General features: G+C 44.2%; 1 protein-coding gene across 1 annotated transcript in view; it reads left to right on the top strand.

Moving 5' to 3' along the window:
- The window catches only part of CDK6 (cyclin dependent kinase 6), a 254,598-nt gene that overhangs the window by 107,521 nt on the left and 120,942 nt on the right, over positions 1–26,135 (top strand). Inside the window, exon 3 of the mRNA XM_052638801.1 lies at positions 14,593–14,760. Within this exon, the coding sequence (XP_052494761.1) occupies positions 14,593–14,760 (168 nt within the window). The remainder of the gene's footprint in view (positions 1–14,592; positions 14,761–26,135) is intronic.

The raw sequence follows: 26,135 nt of genomic DNA, 5'->3' as shown, positions 1-26,135 counted from the left end.
GGTGCTCAGCCTTCTTCACAGTCCAACTCTCACATCCATACATGACCACAGGAAAAACCATAGCCTTGACTAAACGGACCTTAGTCAGCAAAGTAATGTCTCTGCTTTTGAATACGCTGTCTAGGTTGGTCATAACTTTTCTTCCAAGGAGTAAGCGTCTTTTAATTTCATGGCTGCAGTCACCATCTGCAGTGATTTTGGAGCCCAAAAAAATAAAGTCTGACACTCTTTCCACTGTTTCCCCATCTCTTTCCCATGAAGTGATGGGACCAGATGCCATGATCTTAGTTTTCTGAATGTTGAACTTTAAGCCAATCCTGCATTTAGGGGAGAGGCATCCTTAAACCAGAACAACACTTGGCTGTATAAAATTTGCCTGTGCTTGGTACCTGGGTGCTCCTAAGACTAAGCTTCCTAGCCGTGGTGCCACCCATCTTTCCCTAGACAATTCCTATCGCATCGGCTATGTTAACACTGACTTGCTGAATTCTTCGTACAGTAAGATAGTCATTAGATTCTGAACCAAGTATTGGGTGTTTTGTTTACTTTCACCTTGGCAAATGCTCTTCCGTTCTCCTTGGCCTAAAGATCCCGTTTTCTCCTGCCTCCCTGCTTTTCGTGTCTAGATATGACCACCCAGAGGCTCTTCTTCCTGTCCGTGGAAGAACTTATTAGCCAGGAGCATTTGTTCCTCCTTCCCCTGGAGGTGCATTTGCTGCCTCTCTCCTAATAGGCTGCCAGCTTAAAAACTCAGTCCTTGAAAGAACACGAACTAGCAACTGCTGAAGCGCCGCCTCTTCTGAGCCCCCTTAAACAGCTGTGCACGCAGCTTGACCCAGAACAGATAACACACACAGATGTGTTTATGGGAAGGAGGCACGAACACTCTCAGGGTGTTGTTTTCGGCTTCTTACCACTGCAGGGATTTCTTCTCTTTTTCAAGGAAGAGGTGCATTGTGGTAAGCAGTGTTTTATGACCTATAATAAAAACCCTTGTAAAGACCATTTTTTGGACCCAAGGAAGCTAAGTGTTCTTTTTGCTCCTCTCCGCCTCTCTGTATTGAAGTGCACACAGTTCAGCATTAATGCATAACATAAGGGAATAATATCACAAATTCTCATTCTTATTTAAGCTGGGAAAGCAACCAAAGTTAATTATATAAGAAAATCCATTAGGAATGTGTTTCCCTACTTAGTAGTAGCTTCTGAACAAATATGTTGATTAAGTAAAAAGCTATATTGCATTTTATAGCATATTGTTATTATCTCATGGAAACACCCATAGGACCATTTGAGGGAACCTCAACAGAAAAGTCAGTCCCCAGAAATAGGTTAAAAAGCAATTTGAAGCCACCTTAGAAAGTTGGGTCTTATACAAAAAGAGACGTGAAATACATTCAGTGAATAGTAACAGATGATTTCTAAGGACCCTTCAGGACCTAAAATGCTAAATGTTTAGTTTTTCAAAATTAAGAACAGGCAACATAACACTTGATTTAAACTTCCCTGGTGGCTCAGACAGTAAAGTGTCTGCCTGCACTGCAGGAGACCTGGGTTCAATCCCTGGGTCAGGAAGATCCTCTGGAGAAGGAAATGGCACCCCACTCCAGTACTCTTGCCTGGAAAATCCCATGGACAGAGGAGCATTGTAGGGTGCAGTCCATGGGGTCGCAAAGAGTCGGACACGACTGAGCGGCTTCACTCACTGTGGTAACTACTTTAAAGATGTATCCTCTAGTATGCACACGGTAGTGTTTGTGACCTTGGTGGCTCAGTGGTAAAGCAACCACGTGCCAGTGCAGGAGACACAAGAGACGTGGGTTTGATCCCTGGACTGGGAGGATCCCCTGGAGAAGGAAATGACAGCTCCCTCCAGTATTCTCACCTGGGACATCCCATAGACAGAGGAGCCTGGCGGGCTGCAGGCTTCAGAGTCAAACACGACTGAGCAACTGAGCACCACCACCACAATGACTGTTTCAAAAGTTGGCAATTGTTCACATCCCAACCGGAGAAACTAGATGAGTCTAAACCTAGGATGTTGCTGGACACCACTGCTCATGGCAAGTCCTCCTCTTGATTTCATGGCACCAGTTCTAAACCCAGTGGACAAGCCAGGAAATTCACACAGTGTTTTTTGTTCTCACAGCCGCCCTCAAGAGAGTGTTATCCCCATTTTACAGATGAGGAAACCAAGGCTGGATGCGAGGGAAGGGAAGGTTAAGTAGCAGGCCCAAGTACACCTAGTGTCTAACCGGGAGATGTAGCAGAGCCCTCAGAAGATGGCCCCCTAAAGTTGACCTCTGGAAACGAGCATTAACAGATTGCATTCGTCTCTTGCATTGCCTTTCCCCTCTTTTCTTTTTCTAGTGTTCTGGTTCAGATTCCTGTTATCTCATGTCTGACGTCTTTTTTTCCCCTTGTATTTTGATTTCTCTACATTTAACAGTGAATATGCATTACATTTCTAATCAGACACTTAGCATATCTTTCCTTTCTAAAGAACAGTGCAGAGGAGGGAGGGATCCCATGTGAAATGCTGTGGCAGGATTCAGTTAAGAGTAGAAATTCTTGGTTGTGGCAAGTCAAGTGCTTATTGGTGATCTTGCAAGAGCCATTGCGTTTCCATTCACGGTATGGATGTGGTGTGGGTGGGGAATGAGAAAGTGTGCACCCTAAAGACCGTTGGCCAAGGAAGGAAGGGGGTTGCTTGGGTTGTTCATGGTCAAGGGGCAATAGAAGGGGAAGTCCCAGATACAGTAGGAAGGGCAGTGGGTAGTGGAGTGAGGGCAAGACCTGAGGAAGCTGGAATGAAGGAGACTGAGAGCACAGGAGGAAGATGAACACTGCAGGGAAAGGAGGGAGGCTTTCCCACCAGGAAGGGACGGAGACGGGTAGACGCCAGTGCTCATCGACGGGTGGGTGGCGCCCAGGACGTTGACAGCATCCCTTGGCGGCCTGTGTTTCTCTCTCAAGTGGAATGCACGCCAGTGTGCTCAGAGAGGAAGAGAGGTGATAAAGTAGAGGGACAGCAGTGAGAATGTCACCTACAGGGACACCACAAGAGCTAATTAGGGACCTGTACGATCCCTGGCAGCACCGTCATCATCAGGGTTAGAGACTGACTTCGTATTAATAGTAGGTCATTTCCCCACTTAACAGCTCTCTGAAGCACAGGTAGAACAGCTGAGAAAGACAGCATTTGCGCTAATTGAGGTTAATCTTTGCATAGACGATGAGATAGAATGACCTCAGAACCGAAGAGGTGAGGGAATTGACAGATTTAACAAACGGTGCTTGAAGAAGTTGCTTTCCACATTTCATTAATTATGCTAAGGAGTTTATGTGAATTTAAGTGGTATTTTGACCTTCAAATAAAGGTAATTAAAGTGACTTTTACAGTTTTAATTAAAAAAAGATCAAGGTTAAGTAATAACATGTTCCTGATTTTAGCCATGGGAGTAGATGGTGCAGAATGGAGTGGAGTTGAAGAAGTCCAAGTTTCCTGAAGCTAAGGGGGTTGGGGGGGCATGTTTCATTGGGGGGCGGGGGTTAAATGGAAGGTAATGACCTTAACAGGTTTTAGTTAATATAATTTGAGTTGTTAGTATAATTTTCAGTTATAGAACAGGTTACAATTGTTCTTACAAGTTGTAAGAACAGTTGATGGCAAGTTGTAGAACACTTGATGAAGAAATGTCTTGAAGTAAGAGCATTATTTTCGGGGGAATTCCCTGACAGTCCAGTGGTTAGGAGGCTGTGCTTCCACTTCAGGGGGCCCAAGTTCAACCCCTGGTCAGGGAACGAAGATCCCACAAGCCAGTTTTTGGGCTTCCCTGGTAGCTCAACTGGTGAAGAATCTGCCTGCAATGTGGGAGACCTGAGTTCAATCCCTGGGTTGGGAAGATCCCCTGGAGGAGGGAACAGCTACCCATTCCAGTATTCTGGCCTGGAGAATTCCATGAACTGTATAGTCCATGGGGTTGCAAAGAGTTAGACGTGACTGAGCAACTTTGACTTTCAAGAGCATTATTGGGCTTCCCAGGTGATGCTAGTGGTAAAGAACCCACCTGCCAATGCAGGAGACAAGAGACTCGGTTTCCCATCTCTGGGTTGGGAAGATCCCCTGGAGGAGGGAATGACGACTCAGTCCAGTATTCTTGTCTGGAGAATCCCATGGACAGAGGAGCCTGGGGGGCTCCAGTTCACAGGGTTGCAAAGAGTTGGACACAGCAAGCAACTTAGCAAGCACGCACACAAGAGCATTATTGCCCTAACTACAAGGCCAGTGGTGGGCAGCCCCAAAGTCGATCCTGCTGTTCAATGATGTCCTCAGAGACCAGACTCTTTCTCTCATTACACTCTGGCATTGCCTGCGTGCAGATGAAATCTCCCTTTCCATGTCAAGGTGGTTGCTACAGTCTCATGTCCATGCCCTCACGCAATAGCATTTAGCGTAAGGTGCACAGGTGGAGAGTGAGGGCTAGGGGATGAGGAGGCAGTACAGCAGAGAGTTTTCTGCAGTGGTCTTATTAGGGGAAAAATACTTTGTGAAATGTGCCTGTATGTCTCAGTAGCTAGGACTGGGTCTCTGGATCCACTCCTAGCAGAAAGGAATGTGACTGCCAGGGATCAGTCCTTCATGACTGGCACCCAACAACGTCGGCAAACAATCATTTGCTCCACTCTTTGGAAAAGCAACATCTCTGATATAGTATCTCCTTTGGAGAGGAGGCAAGTGTGGAGTGAGAGACAAGCTTTCAGATGAGGGAAGTGAGAAGGAAAATGCAGGAAGGCGAGATATTGTGTCCAGATGCAGTCATTAAAAAGCATGCTACTGGGGACGTCCCCGGTGGTTGGGTGGCTAAGAATCCACCTTGCAACGCAGGGTTCGATCCTTCGTCAGGGAACTAGGATCCTAGGTGCTGCTGAACAGGAAAGCCCACACACCCCTGAGCCCGTGGGCCACAACTAGAGAGTCCGTGGGCCACAACGAAAGATCCCACACAACAAAGACCCAACGCAGCGAATCAATAAAAAAAAAAACTGTTTAAGAAAAGCTTACTGTTAAATTTTTTTATTATGAAGAATATGTTTTGAAATGGGGAAATAGCCACAGTATATTGTTAAGTGATTTTAAAAGGATCACAAAACAGTGTGATCTCTGTTTTGTCTAGAACAAAAACCATTTTGAGTCATTAGCCAGCAACCTAAGCACTTATACTTTGTATTTTCTTGTTTATGCGATGTCGGTTTTTGCATCCCGATCTGAGGAAGTTATAATTGACATTGCTATCTGCAGTTTCAGTTCCCAGTGACTTTCCAGTGTGCGTTAGGAATAGCCATCATGATGAGGTAATGATTCCTTCTTTTCGACGGTCCATTTAGCCGTTGCATTGTCCCTCAAACACCAACAATAGTTCCAGGTTTGGTGAACATCAGTTGTGATTCCACTTAGTTGGGACTGATCCTTTTCTTACTCAGCATTAGGATTGAATAATATATATGGCTCCTTTTTATGCTCTCTTCAGAATACATATTTTGTTAATAAAATTTATGTGGAAGATGACTTTTACTGTGCTTTCATCCAGTTTCCTCGAAGCAGTGAAAGTAGGAGAGCCAGCACCTGCAACGAGGGGCTTTGCCTTTGTTTCTGCCGAAGAACCCCCAGGCCAGGCGTCCCTTTCCTCAGCCGTCTCACCTGCTCCCTTAGGAAGCTAATGGCCCATGACTTGTGGCTAATCTTCAGGGCCTCCCATTTATTCCTTACTTTCAATTGACCAGTTTTACTTTCCAGCTGATCTGAAGCTTTAAGGAACCCGCTTTAACCCTCCTCTTGCCTTTTTTGGAATTTGTTTTGCCCTTTGTGACTCGAGGTGAAGCATTCTGTGGGTTCTCTTGAGGCCCAGAGTGAGGAGTTTAGAATGCCGTCTTCTGCAGCCCAGTGTTAACACTGTGACGCGACCAGTGACAGCGGGAGGAGCCACTGTCAGGCTTTGGAGTGGAGTGCAGTGTAGACCGTACCCCAAGCTTAACACAGTGACTTCAGGCAGATTCTCCTTTAAGCACAGAAGTGGGAGGAGTGAGTGAGGTCGCCTGTGAGTGAGTGAGGCCACCTGATAGACTGCCCAGGACCAGCCATTGTTACCCATTACTTCATTGCTTATGCAGTAATATTGTACCACATTTTACAGAAGAACTGTGGTTTTGTTTTTTTTTTTAAAGATCCTGGGACTAGATTCAGCAATCCGCTTGTGGGCCTATATACCCGAAATTATTGAAGTCACGGTCACAAAGAGATACTTATATTTATATACCAACATTCGTAGCATATTCTTACAGTAACCAAAATAATACAAGTTCATCCTTCAGCAGATGAATGGATAAGCAAAATGTCGTCAGTCCAGACAGCAAAATATTATTCAGCTTTGAAAGGAAGGAAACTCTGACACACGCTACAACATGGATGAACTTTGAGGACATCACACTAAATGAAATAAGCCAGTCACAAGAACAAATACGTTATGATTCCACTTACATGAGGTACCTAGAGTAGCCAGATTTGTAGAGACGGAGGGTGGAGGAGTGGTTGCCACGGTCTGGGAGGAAGGGAGCAGTGAAGAGTTGTGTAGTGGGTACAGAGTTTCAGTTTTGCAAGATAGAGAAGTTCAGGAGATTGGTTATACAGCAGTTTGAATATACTTACTACTAAACTATACACTTGAAGTCGGTTAAGGTGGGAAATTATATATATATCTTACCACGATTAACGTTTTAATATATGTACTTGTAATCAACAAAAAGAGGCAAAAGAAAGAGATCCTGAGACTAGCCCTCACTATTGCCAGTAGTCCTCTGCTTCATGATTTTGTCGTCAGGGGACCTTTACTTCTGTTCTTACAGTGTAGCGTGTAGTGTTAGTCGCTGAGTCGCGTCCGCCTCGCTGTGACCCTCTGGACTGTAGCCTGCCAGGCTCCTCTGTCCGTGGAGTCTCCTAGGCAAGAATACTAAAGTGGGTTGCCGTGCCCTCCTCCAGGGGATCTTCCCGACCCACGAGTTGAACCCGACTCTCCTGCACTGCAGGCAGGTCAACATGGTATTGGTTTAGTGTTGTTAAAAAAACACAAAAACCTGTGTTGTGTTGATCTGTGTGATTCCTCTAACATCCTTCATAAGAAACAAACTGGATAGGAGATCTTTGTATGAAACAACAAATCGTTTATGAAGACGCTTCTGTTAAAACTTGGATAACAAATTTGAAAAGACTGTGGTTTATACATTCTAAGGAGAAAAAAGTGATTAACTTTGTACAAGCTGTATATGTCTTCACTGTTTAAATCAATAAACTACTGACCTATTTTTGTTGCTGAAACCCGAGGGTGTGAATCCGTCGCTTAGATTTAGGTAGATATATCCAAAAGTCCAGAACTGTCTATTGAGAGCTGTCATTTCTGTGATTTACTTTATGGTATATAAGTTGGTGTTGTAAGTACCTTTTGAAACTTACTTTTTTTACCACTGGGAAAAAAAAGACCCAATGATAAAACTTTTTCCCATTAGGAAAGCTTGAGGTAGATTTTCAGTTTGCTTGTTTTGTTCTCAGAGAAACAAGAGAATTAGAGGTCTAGAATGCCTAAGAGAAACTAACTGTTGCTACAAGGCTTTGAAGACTTCTGGTGTTCAGACTGAAGTCCGGAGTCTTTTTAAGGGCATTGCCAAGGACGAAACCCCATCTGAAGCCTCTGGGAGCCAGACTTCATTCCAGGATGGTGTCCTGTTGAAACAGGCTCCCACGTCACATGTTTCAGAAAGACAGAATGAGGGCCCCCAGTGACTGTTTATCATTAGTGGGACTAGACATTCAAACCTTTTATACCAGAATTGGGCACTGTAACATTAAAAGGTTTTAAACCTATGTTTAACTTAATTGGCAGTATCCGTAGTTTCATTGCATTGCATCACTGGGATTACTGTGAAATATTTGAGTCTTGTATAAGACAGATTCATTTAGATTAAAATCTTGAGGAGCTAATTTAAAAGTATGTCTCACGATACTATAAATTGAGATGGAACAGATAATAAGCTTAAGTAGAGAATCCTTTGAGATGTCTTTGATCAAAGCGCTTGCGATGCTGAAGGAAAGGTGTGTTTTTCTCTTTTCTTTGTTTAGTGTTACAGTTTATTCATTCATATAATTCTCAGAAATTGGGACCAGAGTTCTTATTCTTATTTGTGACCAGAGTTACAAGTCCATCATGCTCCAGTGCATCAATGCATTGGACTTAGTGAAGGAAACGAGATTTTTGGCAATTAAAAAAAAAAAATTAACTCAAGGTTTGCTAGTTTGAAACTCTAATTGTAGCCACATGTTTTGGGTTTAAAAGAAAACCCAGTTTGCTAACCAAAAAAAAATAAGTAGCCTGATAAAATCTAAAGAGTGGTAATTCTTACATAGAACCAACTCTTTATACATAGGTGTCATTTACATGGAATCAAACGTTAGACCAGTATATGTGTTCTCACTGCCTAAACTGTGCTTTCATGTGATGTTAACAAGTCATTTTTATCTACATTTGCCTTTAAATAGAGGAGACCTACACTCTTAGAATAAGTAGCAAAATAACACAACCTAAAACCAAATAATAATGATTATGGCATATAAAGAAAACTATGCAGCCACTAAAAATCATATTGTATAAAAAAGTTACATTTTAGAAGAATTTTGTTGAAGTGGCAAAATATTCAAAATGAATTGTTAAATCTTTATAAAGCAACTATAAAATGTGTACCGAATTGTAACAATTTCTATTTTAAAATGTGTTATATTTATATATTAATGTTATATATATTGATATATAATATATGATATATTTTATATACAATGCTTCATTATTAAATGGAATTAATACTGCAGATTAATACTGGTACACCTGCAGATGTACCAGTATCTGTTTAAAAGACATGAAAGACAAAGTTATTTAACAGTAGAGTTTTCTCTGTTTTCTGAGTGGTGGGGTTTTGTGATTTTTTTTTTCTTTCTCTGGATTTTTAATTAATTTTTAAAACACATTTCTACATGCATTAAGCATGGACCGATTTTATAACTAGGAAAAATATAGTATGTGCTATGAAGTGAAAGTCTCTTAGTCATGTCTGACTCTTTGTGACCTCATGGGCTATATATAATCCATGGAATTCTCCAGGCCAGAATACTAGAGTGGGCAGCTGTTTCCTTCTCCAGGGGATCTTCATGACCCAGGAGTCAAACCAGGGTCTTCTGTGCTGCAGGCAGATTCTTTACCAGCTGAGCTACCAGGGCTGTATAAATACACAAATGAAAGCTGTATACATGTATTTAAACTTAGGTGGCTCAGTCAGTAAAGAATCCGCCTGCAATGCGGGAGACCTGGGTTCGATCCCTGGGCTGGGAAGATCTCCTTGGAGGAGGGCTTGGCAACCTACTCCAGTATTCTTGCCTGGAGAATCCCCACGGACAGAGGAGACTGGTGGGCTGCAGCCCATAGAGCTGCGAAGAGTCGGACATGACTGAGCGACTAAGCGCAGCACACAGTTCGGGCTTTTCATAAATTTCAGTTGAGTTCAGTCACTCAGTTTTGTCCGACTCTTTGCAACCCCATGAATCACAGCACGCCAGGCCTCCTTGTCCATCACCAACTGCCAGAGTCTACCCAAACCCATGTCCATTGAGTCAGTGATGCCATCCAGCCATCTCATCCTCTGTTGTCACCTTCTCCTCCTGCCCTCAATCTTTCCCAGCATCACGGTCTTTTCCAGTGAGTCAGCTCTTTGCATCAGGTGGCCAAAGTATTGGAGTCTCAGCTTTAGCATCAGCCCTTCCAGTGAACACCCAGGACTGATCTGCTTTAGGATGGACTGGTTGGATCTCCTTGCAGCCCAAGGGACTCTCAAGAGTCTTCTCCAACATATAGATTTAGATGGGCCTTATTAGTAATTACTTGGTCCAGGTTTTTACATATTCATTCTACTCGTTGGCTGCTTACACTGTTTGAACACTGACACATGGATCAAGCACGTTTGTTCTTGGTACTGTTTGAAAGGGTTGGTGCTTAGTGTATAAGAAGCTAAAGATGGCATGCCAGCGTGACATTACGTCAGCTTAGTCGTGCTGTGTAAAATCCACTGCTCGCAAGTCATGTGCATGTGTTTCTAATAAAGACTTGTGTGCCACAGAAGATTACTTTCGTTAACATTTTGTGCTTCCCTTTCACACTCTCGTTTATTCGTTGCAAGTTGCTTTACCCTCAGTGGTCCTTAAGTCCTGGACCACAGTCCCTCCACAGTGCAGTCTGATCTTTTCATTTGGAAACTTAGAAGGTAACCGTGGCCAGTTCATCAGGTCCGTTTAGGCAGAGCTCAGAAAGAATCCCAGTTCCCCTGTATCATCCCCACTCAGTGCTTTGTTCACTGACCTTGTGACAGTGGGCACGTTTTCCTCTGGTTATTTCTGACTCGGTCTCCCCTAGGAAATGGGACACTTCACCGATAATCATTTGCATCATGCAAACTACACAACCTCTTCATGTGCATTGCTTCGTTTAACTCTCGTATTATGAAAAGTAAGCCCCATTTTCTCCTTTTTATAGCTAGAAACGCAGGCTTTGGTTTTGAATAAGCCAGGAGCTAAAGATAGAACTCCCCTGAAGAAAATACCAATACTATAAGGAGTAATCAAATAGAGCCCAACTGATGAACAAGTGTGTGCTCACCACCCCTCCCAGCTCTGAAGCCCCTGATGCTGCCTGCACATTTTTCTAACCCTTACGAGAGCCGAATTAATTCCATCCTCCCTTTATACGCATTCTCACAGTATTAACGTGGGGTGGAGGGGGTAGGTCAGTCTTGCGAACCTCCAGATTTCAAAGGGTCATATCACGTTCACTATCTGAAATTCCTACCATCCAGCACTGCTTCTGAGTTTAAAATATTGTACCTGCTTTTATAAGTTCTAGAATTAGAAGAAGGTGTGACGTTGGTCCAGATGCCTGCCTGATTCTGTCAGCAGTCACTGCTTCCTGCAGCCAGTGCTCTCCAAGCAGTGATCCTGTGCAGTAGGTTTTGTCACTTTCCTGTTTTTACGGACAGAAAAAGGGAGGCTTGGTGAGGTTAAACTGCTTACCTGGTTTTCCATACTCGTATGATCATTGATCTAATGAAGGAGTGCCTTGGGAATTAGAATCCAGTTTTCCTGGACTCTGGTTCAAATCAAGACTGTTTTTTTTTTTTTGTTTTTTGTTTTTTTGCTAGTGGTGTTGCTTTGGGCTAATTACATACACCTACTATGTATCAGCTTCTTGACCTGTGGAATGGGTTGATAATGTTATTTACCTTACTGTTGTGGTATGGATTTTTTCCACTGTTTCCCCATCTATTTCCTATGAAGTGCTGGGACCGGATGCCATGATCTTCGTTTTCTGAATGTTGAGCTTCAAGCCAACTTTTTCACTCTCCTCTTTCACTTTCATCAAGAGCCTTTTTAGCTCCTCTTCACTTTCTGCCATAAGGGTGGTGTCATCTGAATATCTGAGTTTATTGATATTTCTCCCAGCAATCTTGATTCCAGCTTATGTTTCTTCCAGCCCAGCATTTCTCATGATGTTCTCTGCATAGAAGTTAAATAAGCAGGGTGGCAATATACAGCCTTGACGTACTCCTTTTCCTAGTTGGAACCAGTCTGTTGTTCCATGTCCAGGTCTAACTGTTGCTTCCTGACCTGCATACAGATTTCTCAAGAGGCAGGTTAGGTGGTCTGGTATTCCCATCTCTTTCAGAATTTTCCACAGTTTATTGTGATCCACGCAGTCAAAGGCTTTGGCATAGTCAGTAAAGCAGAAATAGATGTTTTCTGGAACTCTCTTGCTTTTTCCATGATCCAGCGGATGTTGGCAATTTGATCTCTGGTTCCTCTGCCTTTTCTAAAACCAGCTTGAACATCAGGGAGCTCACGGTTCACGTATTGCTGAAGCCTGGCTTGGAGAATTTTGAGCATTACTTTACTAGCATGTGAGATGAGTGCAATTGTGCGGTAGTTTGAGCATTCTTTGGCATTGCCTTTCTTTGGGATTGGAATGAAAACTGACCTTTTCCAGTCCTGTGGCCACTGCTGAGTTTTCCAAATTTGTCGGCATATTGAGTGCAGCACTTTCACAGCATCATCTTTCAGGATTTGAAACAGCTCAACTGGAATTCCATCACCGCCACTAGCTTTGTTTGTAGTGATGCTTTCTAAGGCCTACTTGACTTCACATTCCAAGATGTCTGGCTCTAGATTAGTGATCACATCATTGTGATTATCCAGGTCATGAAGATCTTTTTTGTACAGTTCTCCTGTGTATTCTTGCCACGTCTTCTTAATATCTTCTGCTTCTGTTAGGTCCATACCATTTCTGTCCTTTATCGAGCCCATCTTTGCATGAAATGTTCCCTTGGTATCTCTAATTGTCTTGAAGAGATCTCTAGTCTTTCCCATTCTGTTGTTTTCCTCTATTTCTTTGCATTAATCGCTGAAGAAGGCTTTCTTATCTCTTCTTGCTATTCTTTGGAACTCTGCATTCAGATGCTTATATCTTTCCTTTTCTCCTTTGCTTTTTGCCTCTCTTCTTTTCACAGCTATTTGTAAGGCCTCCCCAGACAGCCATTTTGCTTTTTTGCATTTCTTTTCCATGGGGATGGTCTTGATTCCTGTCTCCTGTACAGTGTCACAAACCTCATTCCATAGTTCATCAGGCACTCTATCTATCAGATCTAGGCCCTTAAATCTATTTCTCACTTCCACTGAATAATCATAAGGGATTTGATTTAGGTCATACCTGAATGGTCTAGTGGTTTTCCCTACTTTCTTCAAGTTGAGTCTGAATTTGGTAATAAGGAGTTCATGGTCTGAGCCACAGTCAGCTCCTGGTCTTGTTTTTGTTGACTCTATAGAGCTTCTCTATCTTTGGCTGCAAAGAATATAATCAATCTGATTTCGGTGTTGACCATCTGGTGATGTCCATGTGTAGAATCTTCTCTTGTGTTGTTGTAAGAGGGTGTTTGCTATAACCAGTGCATTTTCTTGGCAAAACTCTATTACTCTTTGCCCTGCTTCATTCCGCATTCCAAGGCCAAATTTGCCTGTTACTCCAGGTGTTTCTTGACTTCCTACTTTTGCATTCCAGTCCCCTATAATGAAAAGGACATCTTTTTGGGGTGTTAGTTCTAAAAGGTCTTGTAGGTCTTCATAAAACCGTTCAAAGTAGATGGGGAAACAGTGGAAACAGTGTCAGACTTTATTTTTGGGGGCTCCAGAATCACTGCAGATGGTGACTGCAGCCATGAAGTTAAAAGACGCTTACTCCTTGAAAGAAAAGTTATGACCAACCTAGATAGTATATTCAAAAGCAGAGACATTACTTTGCCAACTAAGGTCCGTCTAGTCAAGGCTATGGTTTTTCCTGTGGTCATGTATGGATGTGAGAGTTGGACTGTGAAGAAGGCTGAGCGCCGAAGAATTGATGCTTTTGAACTGTGGTGTTGGAGAAGACTCTTGAGAGTCCCTTGGACTACAAGGAGGTCCAACCAGTCCATTCTGAAGGAGATCAACCCTGGGATTTCTTTGGAAGGAATGATGCTAAAGCTGAAACTCCAGTACTTTGGCCAGCTCATGTGAAGAGTTGACTCATTGGAAAAGACTCTGATTCTGGGAGGGATTGGGGGCAGGAGGAGAAGGGGACGACAGAGGATGAGATGGCTGGATGGCATCACGGACTCGATGGACGTGAGTCTGAGTGAACTCCGGGAGGTGGTGATGGACAGGGAGGCCTGGCATGCTGCGATTCATGGGGTTGCAAAGCGTCAGACACGACTGAGCAACTGAACTGAACTGAACTGAACTGTGGTATGGATTAAGTGAATTACTAAAGCAGTACTTGACACATAGTGACTGCTGAATAATAGGTGCTATAAAAATATTAAGAACTACCATTGCTGTTGTCATTGTTTACTGGATTTTAATTGTTGAAATCATGTGTTAAATCATATAAAAGTATGTGAAGTGAAAAATATCCCTCTCTTGCCAACTACTTTCTCTCCCCACCATTAACCTTGGATACCAGTTTGGTATATACCCTTCCAGAATATTTCCTATGTCATCTGAAACTTTTTTTTTTAATATTTATTTGGCTTCACCAGGCCTTAGCTGCAGCACAGGGGGTCTTTAGTTGAGGCATGTGAACGTTTTAATTGTGGCATGTGGGATCTAGTTCCATGACCAGGGATCGAACCTGAGCTCCCTGCACTGGGTGTGCAGTGTTAGCCACTGGACCACCGGGGAAGTCCCTGAAATTGTTTTTTAAATCATCCTTTCATTAATAAAATATGGGTGGAGAGTGACACTTTTTGTGGTAATGGTGAACATGGAAGAGTAGAGCCGTAGAAAGGGGGACAGATTCATTCATTCAGCAGGTATTTATCAAATGCTTTGTATGTGCCAAACACTATTCTAAGTACTGAGAGTTCAGCATGTTTAATTTCTCTTTTGGCGATTGATTGATTTTGTTTTTCGGTTTCATTTAGGATATGATGTTTCAGCTTCTCCGGGGCCTGGACTTTCTTCATTCTCACAGAGTGGTGCATCGTGATCTAAAACCACAGAACATTCTGGTGACTAGCAGTGGACAAATAAAGCTGGCTGACTTCGGCCTTGCTCGCATCTACAGTTTTCAGATGGCTCTTACCTCAGTGGTGAGTGAGAAAGCACTGTTCTTTCCTTCAACGTCATTTTCCTCTTTGGAATGACAGACTGCCCCCATTCCCAGGCCCCTAATGTTATTACTGCCCGTGGTCAGTTTGTGGACAGAATGTCTTTGCACTTTTTATATGGTAGGAAGAGAGTGTTCTGCTTACAACTGCAGACACATCCGGGCTGGGCTTGTTGTGGACAGAACCCATTGCAGAAATAGACCGTTGCTTCTTAGCCACTAGAAAGGGATCAGTTACAAGTTTCCCAATGGTTTTGCCATATGGCTCTTTGCCATAACCACTGTTTTCAGAGCTGCATAGGTAGTGTCTGGGGAGACACAGCTCAAGGTCAGGGAGGAGAGAGTGCCAAGAACATATCCCTATCCTAGTCTGAGAAACAGCCAGGTACCTGCACAGGTGTGTGAAAGCACTCCTGTGAGGCTGTGGTGTCGACCGTGAAGAAGAGATTGAATTTACATTGAACTTGGATGATCCATGAACAGGCAGCACCCGCTGCGAGATGCCTTCCTCCAAGCCGAAACACAAGCGCAGAGCCACAGGCTCTATTTTGGCGAAGAAGGACAGTTGTAATCTGGGTTTTTTGTCTCATAAAACCATAATAGCTGCTGGCTTTCTGTTAATGTAGTTCACTGTTTCCGAGATGAATTTTGGTGAAAATGCACTCAAAATGTACAACAGGAGCCTGGAAGGAAGCACTGATAAACCCTTGTCTTTGAAGGGCCTGTTTTACATACAGTGAATTCATGCATAGGTTTTTTTTTTTAAGCCAGGGAATGTCCCTTTGCTGGGCTACTTATTCGGGGCAGGACATGGATGTGAGGGTGTGGACTCAGAGAATCCTTTTGGTTCCATGAACACTACTAACATTGCCCTCAAAGCTTTAGATGAAGCCTTAAGTAAAAGAATCTTCATGGGTCAATAGGCCATTGTCTAGGTATTATCCATCTTTTTTAAAAATTAATTAATTTATTTTAATCAGAGGCTAATAACTGTACAGTATTGTGGTGGTTTTTGCCATATATTGACATGAATCAGCCACGGGCGCACACGTGTCCCCCATCCCGAAGCCCGCTCCCACCTCCCTGCCCACCCCATCCCGAAGCCCACTGCCACCTCCCTGCCCATCCCATCCCTCTGGGTTGGCCCAGTGCACAGCTCTGAGTGCCCTGCTTCATGCATTGAACTTGGACTGGTGCTCTGGTTCACATATGGTAATATACATGTTTCAAGATGGTAACGACGACCCTATATGCGAGACAGCAAAAGAGACGCAGATATAAAGTCTCTTTTGGACTCTGTGGGGGAAGGTGAGGGCGGGATGATTTGAGGGAATAGCATTGAAACATGTATATTACCGTATCGTCCATCTTTTAGCCTCACAGTGGTTCTCAGTCAAGGGTGGCGCTGGAGGGAGGCGGGAGGGGAAATGTGGTTGAGAAATGTATGACGGCATCTTTGGTCATCGTAACAACTTGGGGCTGGAGGCAGCTGCAAGGTGGCTAATATTCTGCTTACCAAAGAATTGCCTCCACAAATTCCAGTAATGCCCCAGCTGAGAAGTAGAAATTCAGGAGGGGAGTTGGAAATTCTCGGCGAGAACTTGCCTTATAATTGGGGCTGGAGGCAGCTGCAAGGTGGCTAATATTCTGCTTACCAAAGAATTGCCTCCACAAATTCCAGTAATGCCCCAGCTGAGAAGTAGAAATTCAGGAGGGGAGTTGGAAATTCTCGGCGAGAACTTGCCTTATAAACACACTCAATTTGCAAAAGTATTCTGCTTCCTCATCCCCGAAATACAGATCCTGGAACCTGGTACACGTCAGATCACGTGGTTTCCCAGTGTTCTATACTGTACCTAGGGCAAGAGAGTTTTTTTACAGAGGATTCCTTTGAATGCGTCACCACTATTGAGAGATAAGCATTCTTGTTTCCTGTTTGCCCAACACGCACTGTCACTTTTGAGAAGAGTGGGCACAAAATGATGTTTAAAGGCCACATCTCCGATTTGGGTGGTGTCAAGTGAGCCCTTGTATGCTTATATAATCGCACCACAAAGGGCTGAGTCTGTGTGTTTCCCCAGTTGGAAGGGTGAGGTAGGCTGCGGCTTCCCTAGGAAGTAGTTTTGTATGTTGTTTCGGGGCCCTGGAGAGAAGCTTGAATAGGCTTTGCGATCTGGACAGATGATGGAAGGAACTGGTCTCCTTGGGTAGATTAATTGAAGGAAGGATGAGCCATAACTGAGCCACTTTATTTTAATCCCCCCTCAACGGGGCACTGATAACCATAAATAAAAACAGGAAACCCAGTTGGGTTTGTTTTGATTTTTTTTTTCCTTCTTAAATTTGAGGAATGATAGCCCAGCTTGTGCATAACACCAATTAACATTCCATTCTCACTGAAAGTTGATATGTTCAGACAGGAAAATGGAGACAAATGATTTCATACAGAAAAGGGGAAAGGCAATCATAAATACCTGATTTTCCAGTATCTAGCTTGTACTCTATACTCTATACTTCTTATGTGACTTAAAATAATTCTTATGTGACATAAAATTAAAAGGATTAGCAATCGGAAAAGACACCAGAACAAATTGAGATTTTACTTGAAACAGTAATAGCTGAAATTTAATGTTAAGAATAAAGAGTATGATTCCTGTAGAACGCTACATTAAATTTTTTCCTACTGTTTGATATTTTTCTTTTTAAGGGAAAATCCATTTCTGTAGTGATACATTGGTTTACATACATATGGTGACATGTAGACTTGGAATTGTTTTTTTCAGACTGAACTGGTATTTTGAGGTTTGGTTTTTTTTTTTTCCCTCAAAGAGAAAAAGAGTACATTCCACTTCCTGGAAATACGCATATTTTAGTGGGTTATGTCATACAGGAACTGGGAATCAACTTGATTTGTGGAATGTTAAAGAAATTACAAGTTAACTGATTCGAAACTGACATTTTACAACCATGAGAAACGCTAATATATTACTTCTGTTCCAAAGCCTGACTCAGATTTCCCCTTTTGGTACCCCCTGCAGAAATTAATCCCACCTTCCTCCTGCATTACTTCCAAAGAAACATCTTATTAATGCCTTTTGTAAGACTATTTACTGTCTTGTTCGTAATTATTTAGGGATTTTGTTTATCAAGCTGTAAGTTCCTTAGAGGAGTTGGCCTTTGGGGTAGAAATTAATTTAGGACAGTCATAAGTCTGGACTCTAGTTGTGGCTGAAGTTGGTGTAACATAGGGCCAAGCCATCTGGTTTGGCTTGTCTTCATCTGATAAGGAGGAGGCTTCCCTGGTGGTTCAGTGGTAAAGAATTTGCCTGCCAATGCAGGAGACTCTAATTCGATCCTTGGGTCAGGAAGGTCCCCTGGAGGTGGAAATGACAACCCACTTCAGTATTCTTGCCTGGGAAATCTCATGGACAGAGGAGCCTGGTGGGCTACAGTCTGCTACTAAGCTGCTAAGGCGCTTCAGTCGTGTCTGACTCTGTGCGACCCCATAGATGGCAGCCCACCCGGCTCCCCCGTCCCTGGGATTCTCCAGTCAAGGATACTGGAGTGGGTTGCCATTTCCTTCTCCAATGCATGAAAGTGAAAGTGAAGTCGTGTCCGACTCCTAGCGATCCCATGGACTGCAGCCTACCAGGCTCCTCCGTCCATGGGACCTTCCCGGCAAGAGTACTGGAGTGGGTTGCCATTGCCTTCCACAGTCTAAGGGGTTGAAAGAGTCAGACACGACTTAGTAACTCAACAACAATAAAGTGCCCTTAACTGGGTGCCTTCCCCATGACACAAAGGTGTCTTAGGAAAAATTGGGGTCTTGCTATTTAGTGTACAATCAGGTATGCACATGTAACCTCAAAGGGAAAAGTGGTTTATACTTGTTTCTGTAAATGGTACAGAATCAAGATGTGGATGGCTACAGTGAAGACCTTAGAACCAGGCAGGAGGGTACCCTGGCCTGGGTTTCACAATTTGGCGGAGGTGGCCCTGCTCTAGCCACGCCTCCCTTGATGAGGACAGAATCCAGGTACCTCTCAGAGTCTGAGACCCCCACGCTCAGCCAGCCAAACGCAAGGCTTTGGAGTTATGGAATGGGAATCACGCAGGCTCTTCTCTTCTTCCTAAAAGCACATCAGGCTACCACACATCTAAGGGGCAGGAGCTTGCAGACGTTGGGCAGGATGGGGACACGCAGATAGGGGTGGCCTAAACACATATATGAGGCCTCTTGTTCTGCAGGGAGGAGCTGGGGAGGTGAAGAGGAGTGGGGCCCATTATACTCAGAGCCTGGTGAAGAACTGTTTCTGAAACCTGAAAATCAAATTCGATGACCTGTATTGGAATAACTGCATTTGTGGAAAGCCAGAGAACAGGTCAGAGAGCGCTTCTTTCCACTGTGCGTGAGTGACCTGTACGAGTCATGCCCCGTGCGGTTATATATCGTCTTGTGGCAGACGGGTTTCAAGAATACAGGCGTACCTCATTTCATTGCGCCTCGCCCTGTTGCACTCAGCAGGTGCTGCATGTTTTACAGACGGGCGCTTTGTGGTGACCCTGCATCACAGCACCGTTTTCCAACAGCGTTTGTTCAGTTAATGTCTCTGTGCCACTTTTTTGTAACTCTGGCAATATTTCCAACCGTTTGATTCTTAAACTGAATATTTGTTGGGGTGATCTATGATGTTACTATTTCAAAACCATTATGAGCTGCAGAAGGCAGCATTTCTTAGCAATCATTATTTTTTAATTAAAGCATGTACATGTTCAGGGCTTCCCAGGTGTCATAGTGGTAAGGAATCTGCCAGCCAGTGCAGGAGACACAGGAGACGTGGGTTCGATCCCTGGGTTGGGAAGATTCCCCGGGAGCAGGGCATGGCAACCCACTCCGGTATCCTTGCCTGGAGAATCCCATGGGCAGAGGAGCCTGGTGGGCTACAGGCCACGGGGTCTCAAAGAGTCATATGACACTGAGCACACACGCACACATGGACTTTTTTGTTTTGTTTTTAATTAATTTAATTGGAGGAGAATTATTTTGGTGGGTTTCCCATGCATCAACATCAATCAGCCACAGGTACGCATGTTCCCCTTCCCTCCCCCCACCATCCTGAACCCCCCTCCCACCTGCATCCCCACCCTACGCCTCTGGGTTGTCCTGGAGCACCGGCGTAGGGTGCCCTGCTTCATGCACACACTCAGATTGATCATCTGTTTCACATATGGTAATACACATTTCACCGCAGTTCTCTCAAATCATACTACCCTCGCCTTCTCTCACTGAGTCCAAAACTCTGTCCTTTACACACGTGTCTCCTTTGCTGCCCTGCACGTAGGAACGTCAGTACCATCTTTCTAAATTCCATGCATATGCGTTAATATACACTATTTGTCTTTCTCTTTCTGGCTTACTTCACTCTGTATAATAGGCTCCAGGTTCATCTACCTCGTTAGAACTGATTCAAATGTGTTCCCTTTTATAGCTGAGTAATACTCCATTGCGTATATGTACCACCGCTTTCTTACCCATTCGTCTGCTGATGGACATCTAGGTTGCTTCCATGTCCTAGCTGTTGTAAACAGTGCTGTGATGAACATTGGGGTACACGTGTCTCTTTCAATTCTGGTTTCCTTGGTGTGTATGCCCAGCAGTGGGATTGCTGGGTCATGTGAGAGTTCTATTCCCAGTTTTTTAAGGAATCTCCACACTGTTCTCCATAGTGGCTATACCAGTTTGCATTCCAACCAACAGTATAAGAAGGTTCCCTTTTCTCCACACCTTCTCCAGGATTTATTGCTTGTAGAATTTTTGGTGATGGCCATTCTGACCCGTGTGAGATGGTACCTTATTTGCATTTCTCTAATAATGAGCGATGTTGAGCATCTTTTCATGTGTTTATTAGTGGTCTGTATGTCTTCTTTGGAGAAATGTCTGTTTAGTTCTTCTGCCCGCTTTTTGATTGGGTTGTTTGGTTTTTTTGGTATTGAACTGCATGAGCTGCTTATATATTTTGGAGATTAATTCTTTGTCAGTTGTTACATTTACTATTATTTTCTCCCATTCCGAGGGCTGTCTTTTTGCCGTGCTTGTAGTTTCCTTCATTGTGCGAAAGCTTTTAAGCTTAGTTAGGTCCCTTTTGTTTATCTTTGCTTTTATTTCCATTACTCTGGGAGTGGCTCATAGAGGATCTTGCTGTGATTTATGTTGGAGAGTGTTCTGCCACACTTTTTTAAAGACATTATGCTATTTAAAGACGTATGTATGTATTTAAAGACACACACATTTTTAAAGACGTAATACTATTGCATTCTCAGTAGATTACGGTTGGTTGGTCGGTCACTAAGTCATGTCCGACTCTTTTGCGTGCGTCTGCTCCCTTAAAGTCATCGAAGTGCCTGGTCATGGCAGTGCACACATCGTGCTCCCTCTATGGTGTGAGACTGCTTTGAGGGCCGTTCAGAGCAGTGCCAGGGTTGATGTTTTTACATCCAGACGTAGTTGCCACATCTGTGCAGTTAGAGTGAGTCACTCCCCAGGGCAGCCACCATGATGCCACCTGTGGATAGAGAGAAGGCTGCAGCTTAAAATGAGCCCGTTCCTTTTGGGGCATCGGTAACTTCCCATGCCGGGATGAAGTCCAGAGTTGGCCTGCCATAAACCAATTTCTGTTCTTCAGTGAACAATAAGTTATGACAGTGCCTTTTCAGTGTTTTGGGGGAGCCTTTATCCAATCATTAGACAAATGGGAGAATTAGCATTTTTCCTCCAAATGCCTGTGCCTAACACATAGTTTGGAAGGAAAAAAATCCACTTTGTATCATATGGAAGAATGAGAATATTCTGTCTTCAGGGACTTAATAAAAATTTTCACTAAGTGAATCACATTCTCCTTCTCAAAAGTTCCTTTTTTCTGTATTATCTTTCCTATTAAAGGACATATGTATGCCTATGAAAGCACCTTCCTCTCTGTAGAAGTAAAAGATAACAACTAAATAGTAAACATGGGAAGACTTTTTTGATAGTTATACAGATTATAAAAATTCACTTGGGGATTTTTTTTTTTTTTTGTACGAAACCGATAAGACTCCCCAAATTGCCATATTTAAGATCACTCCACAAGAATTATTTAATACAAGAATTAGGAAAAAACCCAATTGCTTACATCCTCTTATGCCTCTGGTGGTTTCCCCTTCCAGTGCCTGCATGGGTAGCAGTTGTGTGTGAGCATGAGTACCAAGTCACTTCAGTCATATCCAACTCTTTGTGACCCCATGGGCTGTATAGTCCACCAGGCTCCTGTGACCATGGGATTCTCTAGGCAAGAATGCTACAGTGGGTTGCCACGCTCTCCTCCGGGGGTCTTCCCGACCTAGGGATCGACTCTGAGTCCCTTACATCTCCTCCTTTGTCAGGCAGGTCCTTTGCGCCTCCTCGGAAGCCTGTGGGTAGCGTTTAGTAAACACTAAAGAAACCTTGTGGATTCAGAAACTCTTTGATAACCCTAGGGCAGAAAGTTAATGGGGTTGTGACATTCAGTCAGCAGATACTGATCGCTTGCCACGTGCCAAGCACTGTCGGTGAATCCGAGGGACCGTGGGGAACAGAAGTGGACGAGGTCTTGGCTCTCATGGAGCTCAAAATGGGGAGGCAAATCTTAATCAGTTAGTCATGCCAAGGAGTGTAGAGCTAGAGACAGAGACAAGTGCAATAAGGGAGAGGGGCTGAATGCTACAAGGCCCTCGGGTCCGGGAAGCCCTGCCCGCTCACGCCCTCCAGGATGGGAGATGCTCAGAGGTCTCCAGCATGCTCCCTGGATGCAGGCCCCATGGAGGTGCCCATCCTGCAGTCCGTGCTCATTTTGTCTGTGTCTGTTTGGGATAGCTCACTCCACAGCTGGCACCACCCAGCCGGCAAAGGGAAGCCGGACCCAAGATCAGAGAACAATGTCATCTTTTACAGGAGAAAATAGATTGTTTATGCTTGTTTCCTCTCCGTGCGTGTTGTATTTACTATGGGGGCCTGGCAGGGTCTGTGCCTCCTTGGGCAGCCGAGTTGCTCCCACAGAAGCCTGCGAAGCCTGCCAGTGCATACTGAGTAAATCAGGGCAAAGGCGTGAACCGAGTATAATGGAAAAAACCCAAAGCCCGTCGCCAGGGCACCTCAGCGAAAGGGCAGGACACACCTCGCCAGGCTCCCGCGGCTCCCGCCCCGTCCGACCTCTGCTTGCCGCTCTGCTTGCCGAGAGACAACCAGGTCTGTTCTGTGAACGCCTCCAGTCACCAGTGTGTGTTTCCAGCTCACAGTGGAGCGTTTGTGCCGCTTTCATTTTCACTTTCACCAGCGAGGGAAGTGGAGCACAGTGGGGCAGTGACCACGGCTTGGGAACAGGACCCGTTTTTCCTTAGGATTCCCAGGGCTGGGGACGTGGAAAAGGCCAGAGCCAAGACAAACATGCAAAGCCAGCCAGATCCTCCGTTACGCTTTCTCAGTGGCAATCAAACACATTTCCAGTTACCATCTGACCGGCAGTCTCTGCCTGTGGGGTAAATAAAGGCAGATGCTGTCGACCACGGTGCGCACCTTCCCTGAAGAAGGAGCCTGTGTTCCACTCCGTGCAGGATGCCGCCATGGTGTGCCTGCTGTGTGCGTGCGGGTAGCTGTCGCATCGCACCAAGTGTGCTTGCTCAGTCCATCAGATGACTGCTTTCCTTGTTTGTAAAAGATAGACGTTCATTTGACTCGCCTAATTCCAGCTCCTCCATAAGCGATCACTGCTGAGAATTAGTTCTGGACAAAAACAGTTTAACTGTAATGCTACTGCCTGGGAGGTGTTTTGCTTCCTCCATACATCTGTTTGGCCCTCTCATCAAGGTATGACATAGACAGGGTCTGCTTGTCACCTGGTTATTTACATGCATCCTGCCTGTGTCTACCCTGTGTGATGCCATTCAAGTCTCAGAAGTAAGTTGAATGATGGCTTAAAGGTGAGTCACTCAGTCGAGTCTGACTCTTTGTGACCCCATGGACTGTAGCCCACCAGGCTCCTCTATCCATGGAGTTCTCCAGTCAGGAATACTGGAGTGGGTTGCCATTCCTTTTTCTGGGGGATCTTCCCGACCCAGGGATCAAAGCCTGGTCTTCTGCATTGCAGGCAGATTTTTTACTGTCTGAGCCACAGGGGAAGCCCAAATCTCAGAAGCTTGAGGCCAGGTTTGAGTGTAAAGACCAACCATTGTTTTAACGTTTTGGAGACCAAGTGCTTTAGAGAGGTTTTGCAAACAGAGGGTTTCTTAGGGATCCAGAAGCTGGAAAAATTTCCTTGCCTCTTCCATTTAATATTCTTATGGGAATGCACCTTCTGTGGTTGGTCAGGGGCTCATCTGTCAAACTGCATTTAATGGGATTATTCCATCTCCCCTAAATTCCCTTAACTCAAGTGTCCTATCATGTCCCTTCAACAGAGTGTGAGACTCAGTCCTTAGAATTGAGTAGAAAGCAATGTCTCTATAACTTGGATTTTTATAGCCTTTCTAATTCTTAGGATATGTTGCTTCTGGTGTCCTGCAGATACCGCTGCTTGCTCCCTTGTAAGGTGGGGAAAGATAGGAATATCTTGAGTTCGCTTGGGCTTGGCTAGTCTCCTAGTACACGTTCCTGAGTTGAGACGTGTCACTGAAATTCTGTTACTTTGAACACTGCCATTTTTATTCACTCGCCTGCTGTGTTGCACTATTTCAGAGTTTCCTACAGTGCCCTCCTGGCCCATGGTAGGCACATGATAAACACGTGATGAATGAATGAAACAAATCCTCATGATTCTCCATTGTCTAAAGCATTAATTCCAACGCAGTAGCATGGCACACAGAGGGTTGTTTTCTGTTTTTCCTGTGTTCAGTTCAGTTCAATTCAGTCACTCCATCGTGTCCAACTCTTTGTGACCCCATGGACTGCAGCACACCAGGCCTCCCTGTCCATCACCAACCCCTCCATCCTCTCCCTCCCACCTACAATCACCACATGCTCATAAATACATATTCCTTATTGTTGAACACCATCATTTCTCACTACTCTTTAAATTTAAGTTCTTTCACAGCTCCCTGTTTTCACAGATGAACTGGTGAATAAATTTCCAACTCGACTTTTTCCATGTTGCTGGTGGGACCATTGCATCATCATTCAGTTCAGTTCGGTCACTCAGTCATGTCTGACTCTTGGTGACCCCATGGACTGCAGCATGCCAGGCCTCCCTGTCCATCACCAGCTCCCAGAGTTTACTCAGACTCACGTCCATTGACTCGGTGATGCCAGCCAACCGTCTCATCCTCTGTCGTCCCTTCTCCTCCCACATTCAGTCTTTCCCAGCATCAGGGTCTTTTCAGATGAGTCAGTTCTTCACATCAGGTGGCCAAAGTATTGGAGTTTCAGCTTCAGCATCAGTCCTTCCAATGAATATTCAGGACTGATTCCTTTAGGATGGACTGGTTGGATCTCCTTGCTGTCCAAGGGATTCTCAAGAGTCTTCTCCAACACTATCGTTCAAAAGCATCAATTCTTCGGTGCTCAGCTTTCTTTATGGTCCAATTCTCACAGTCATACATGACCCCTGGAAAAACTAGAGCTTTAACTAGATGGACCTTTGTTGGCGAAGTAATGTCTCTGCTTTTTAATATGTTGTCTAGGTTGGTCATAGCTTTTCTTCCAAGGAGCGAGCGTCTTTTAATTTCATGCGTCTTCTAATCACACCATCTGCCGTGATTTTGGAGTCCCCAAAAACACAGTCTGTCACTGTTCCATTGTTTCCCCATCTATTTGCCTTGAAGAGATGGGACCAGATGCCATGATCGTAGTTTTCTGATTGTTGAGTTTTAAGCTAACTTTTTCACTCTTCGTCTTTCACTTTCATCAAGAGGCTCTTTAGTTCTTCTTCATTGATAAGCATCTAAAGCTTTGTTGCTTACTTTAAACCCAGCTTTCAGCTACTCTTCCCAGTTGCCCACTGCATCACTCTCTGACAGTCACTGGAGCTCTGAGGGAGTAGCAGTTACACTTCGAGTACGTGTTGAGGCAGCCAGTCCTAACCTTCAAATAATTACCGTGCTTCATCCTCCTTATTTGAGATCCCAAGCCTTCCTACTCCTCCCCTACTTGTGCAGATACATTTACTGTGTGGTGTGTTTAAATTAAGAGTTAAGGTCTTTGGGGATCCTTAAAGGAACCGTAATGTTGTAGGAAAGGGTAGAAAATGTCTGTGTTATTGTTTCCTTTAGTCATTTTATTTAGTCCACTTGGGTTCTTGAGAAGTATAAGTAGGTGTTTCTGTTAATCTGTATGTGGGTGTGTGCCTGTTCAAG

This window comes from Budorcas taxicolor, chromosome 4 (genome assembly GCF_023091745.1).
Source record: "Budorcas taxicolor isolate Tak-1 chromosome 4, Takin1.1, whole genome shotgun sequence".
Classification (NCBI taxonomy): Eukaryota; Metazoa; Chordata; class Mammalia; order Artiodactyla; family Bovidae; genus Budorcas; species Budorcas taxicolor.
Note: the sequence above shows the minus strand (reverse complement) of the source record. Positions and strands in the feature narration are given on the sequence as shown.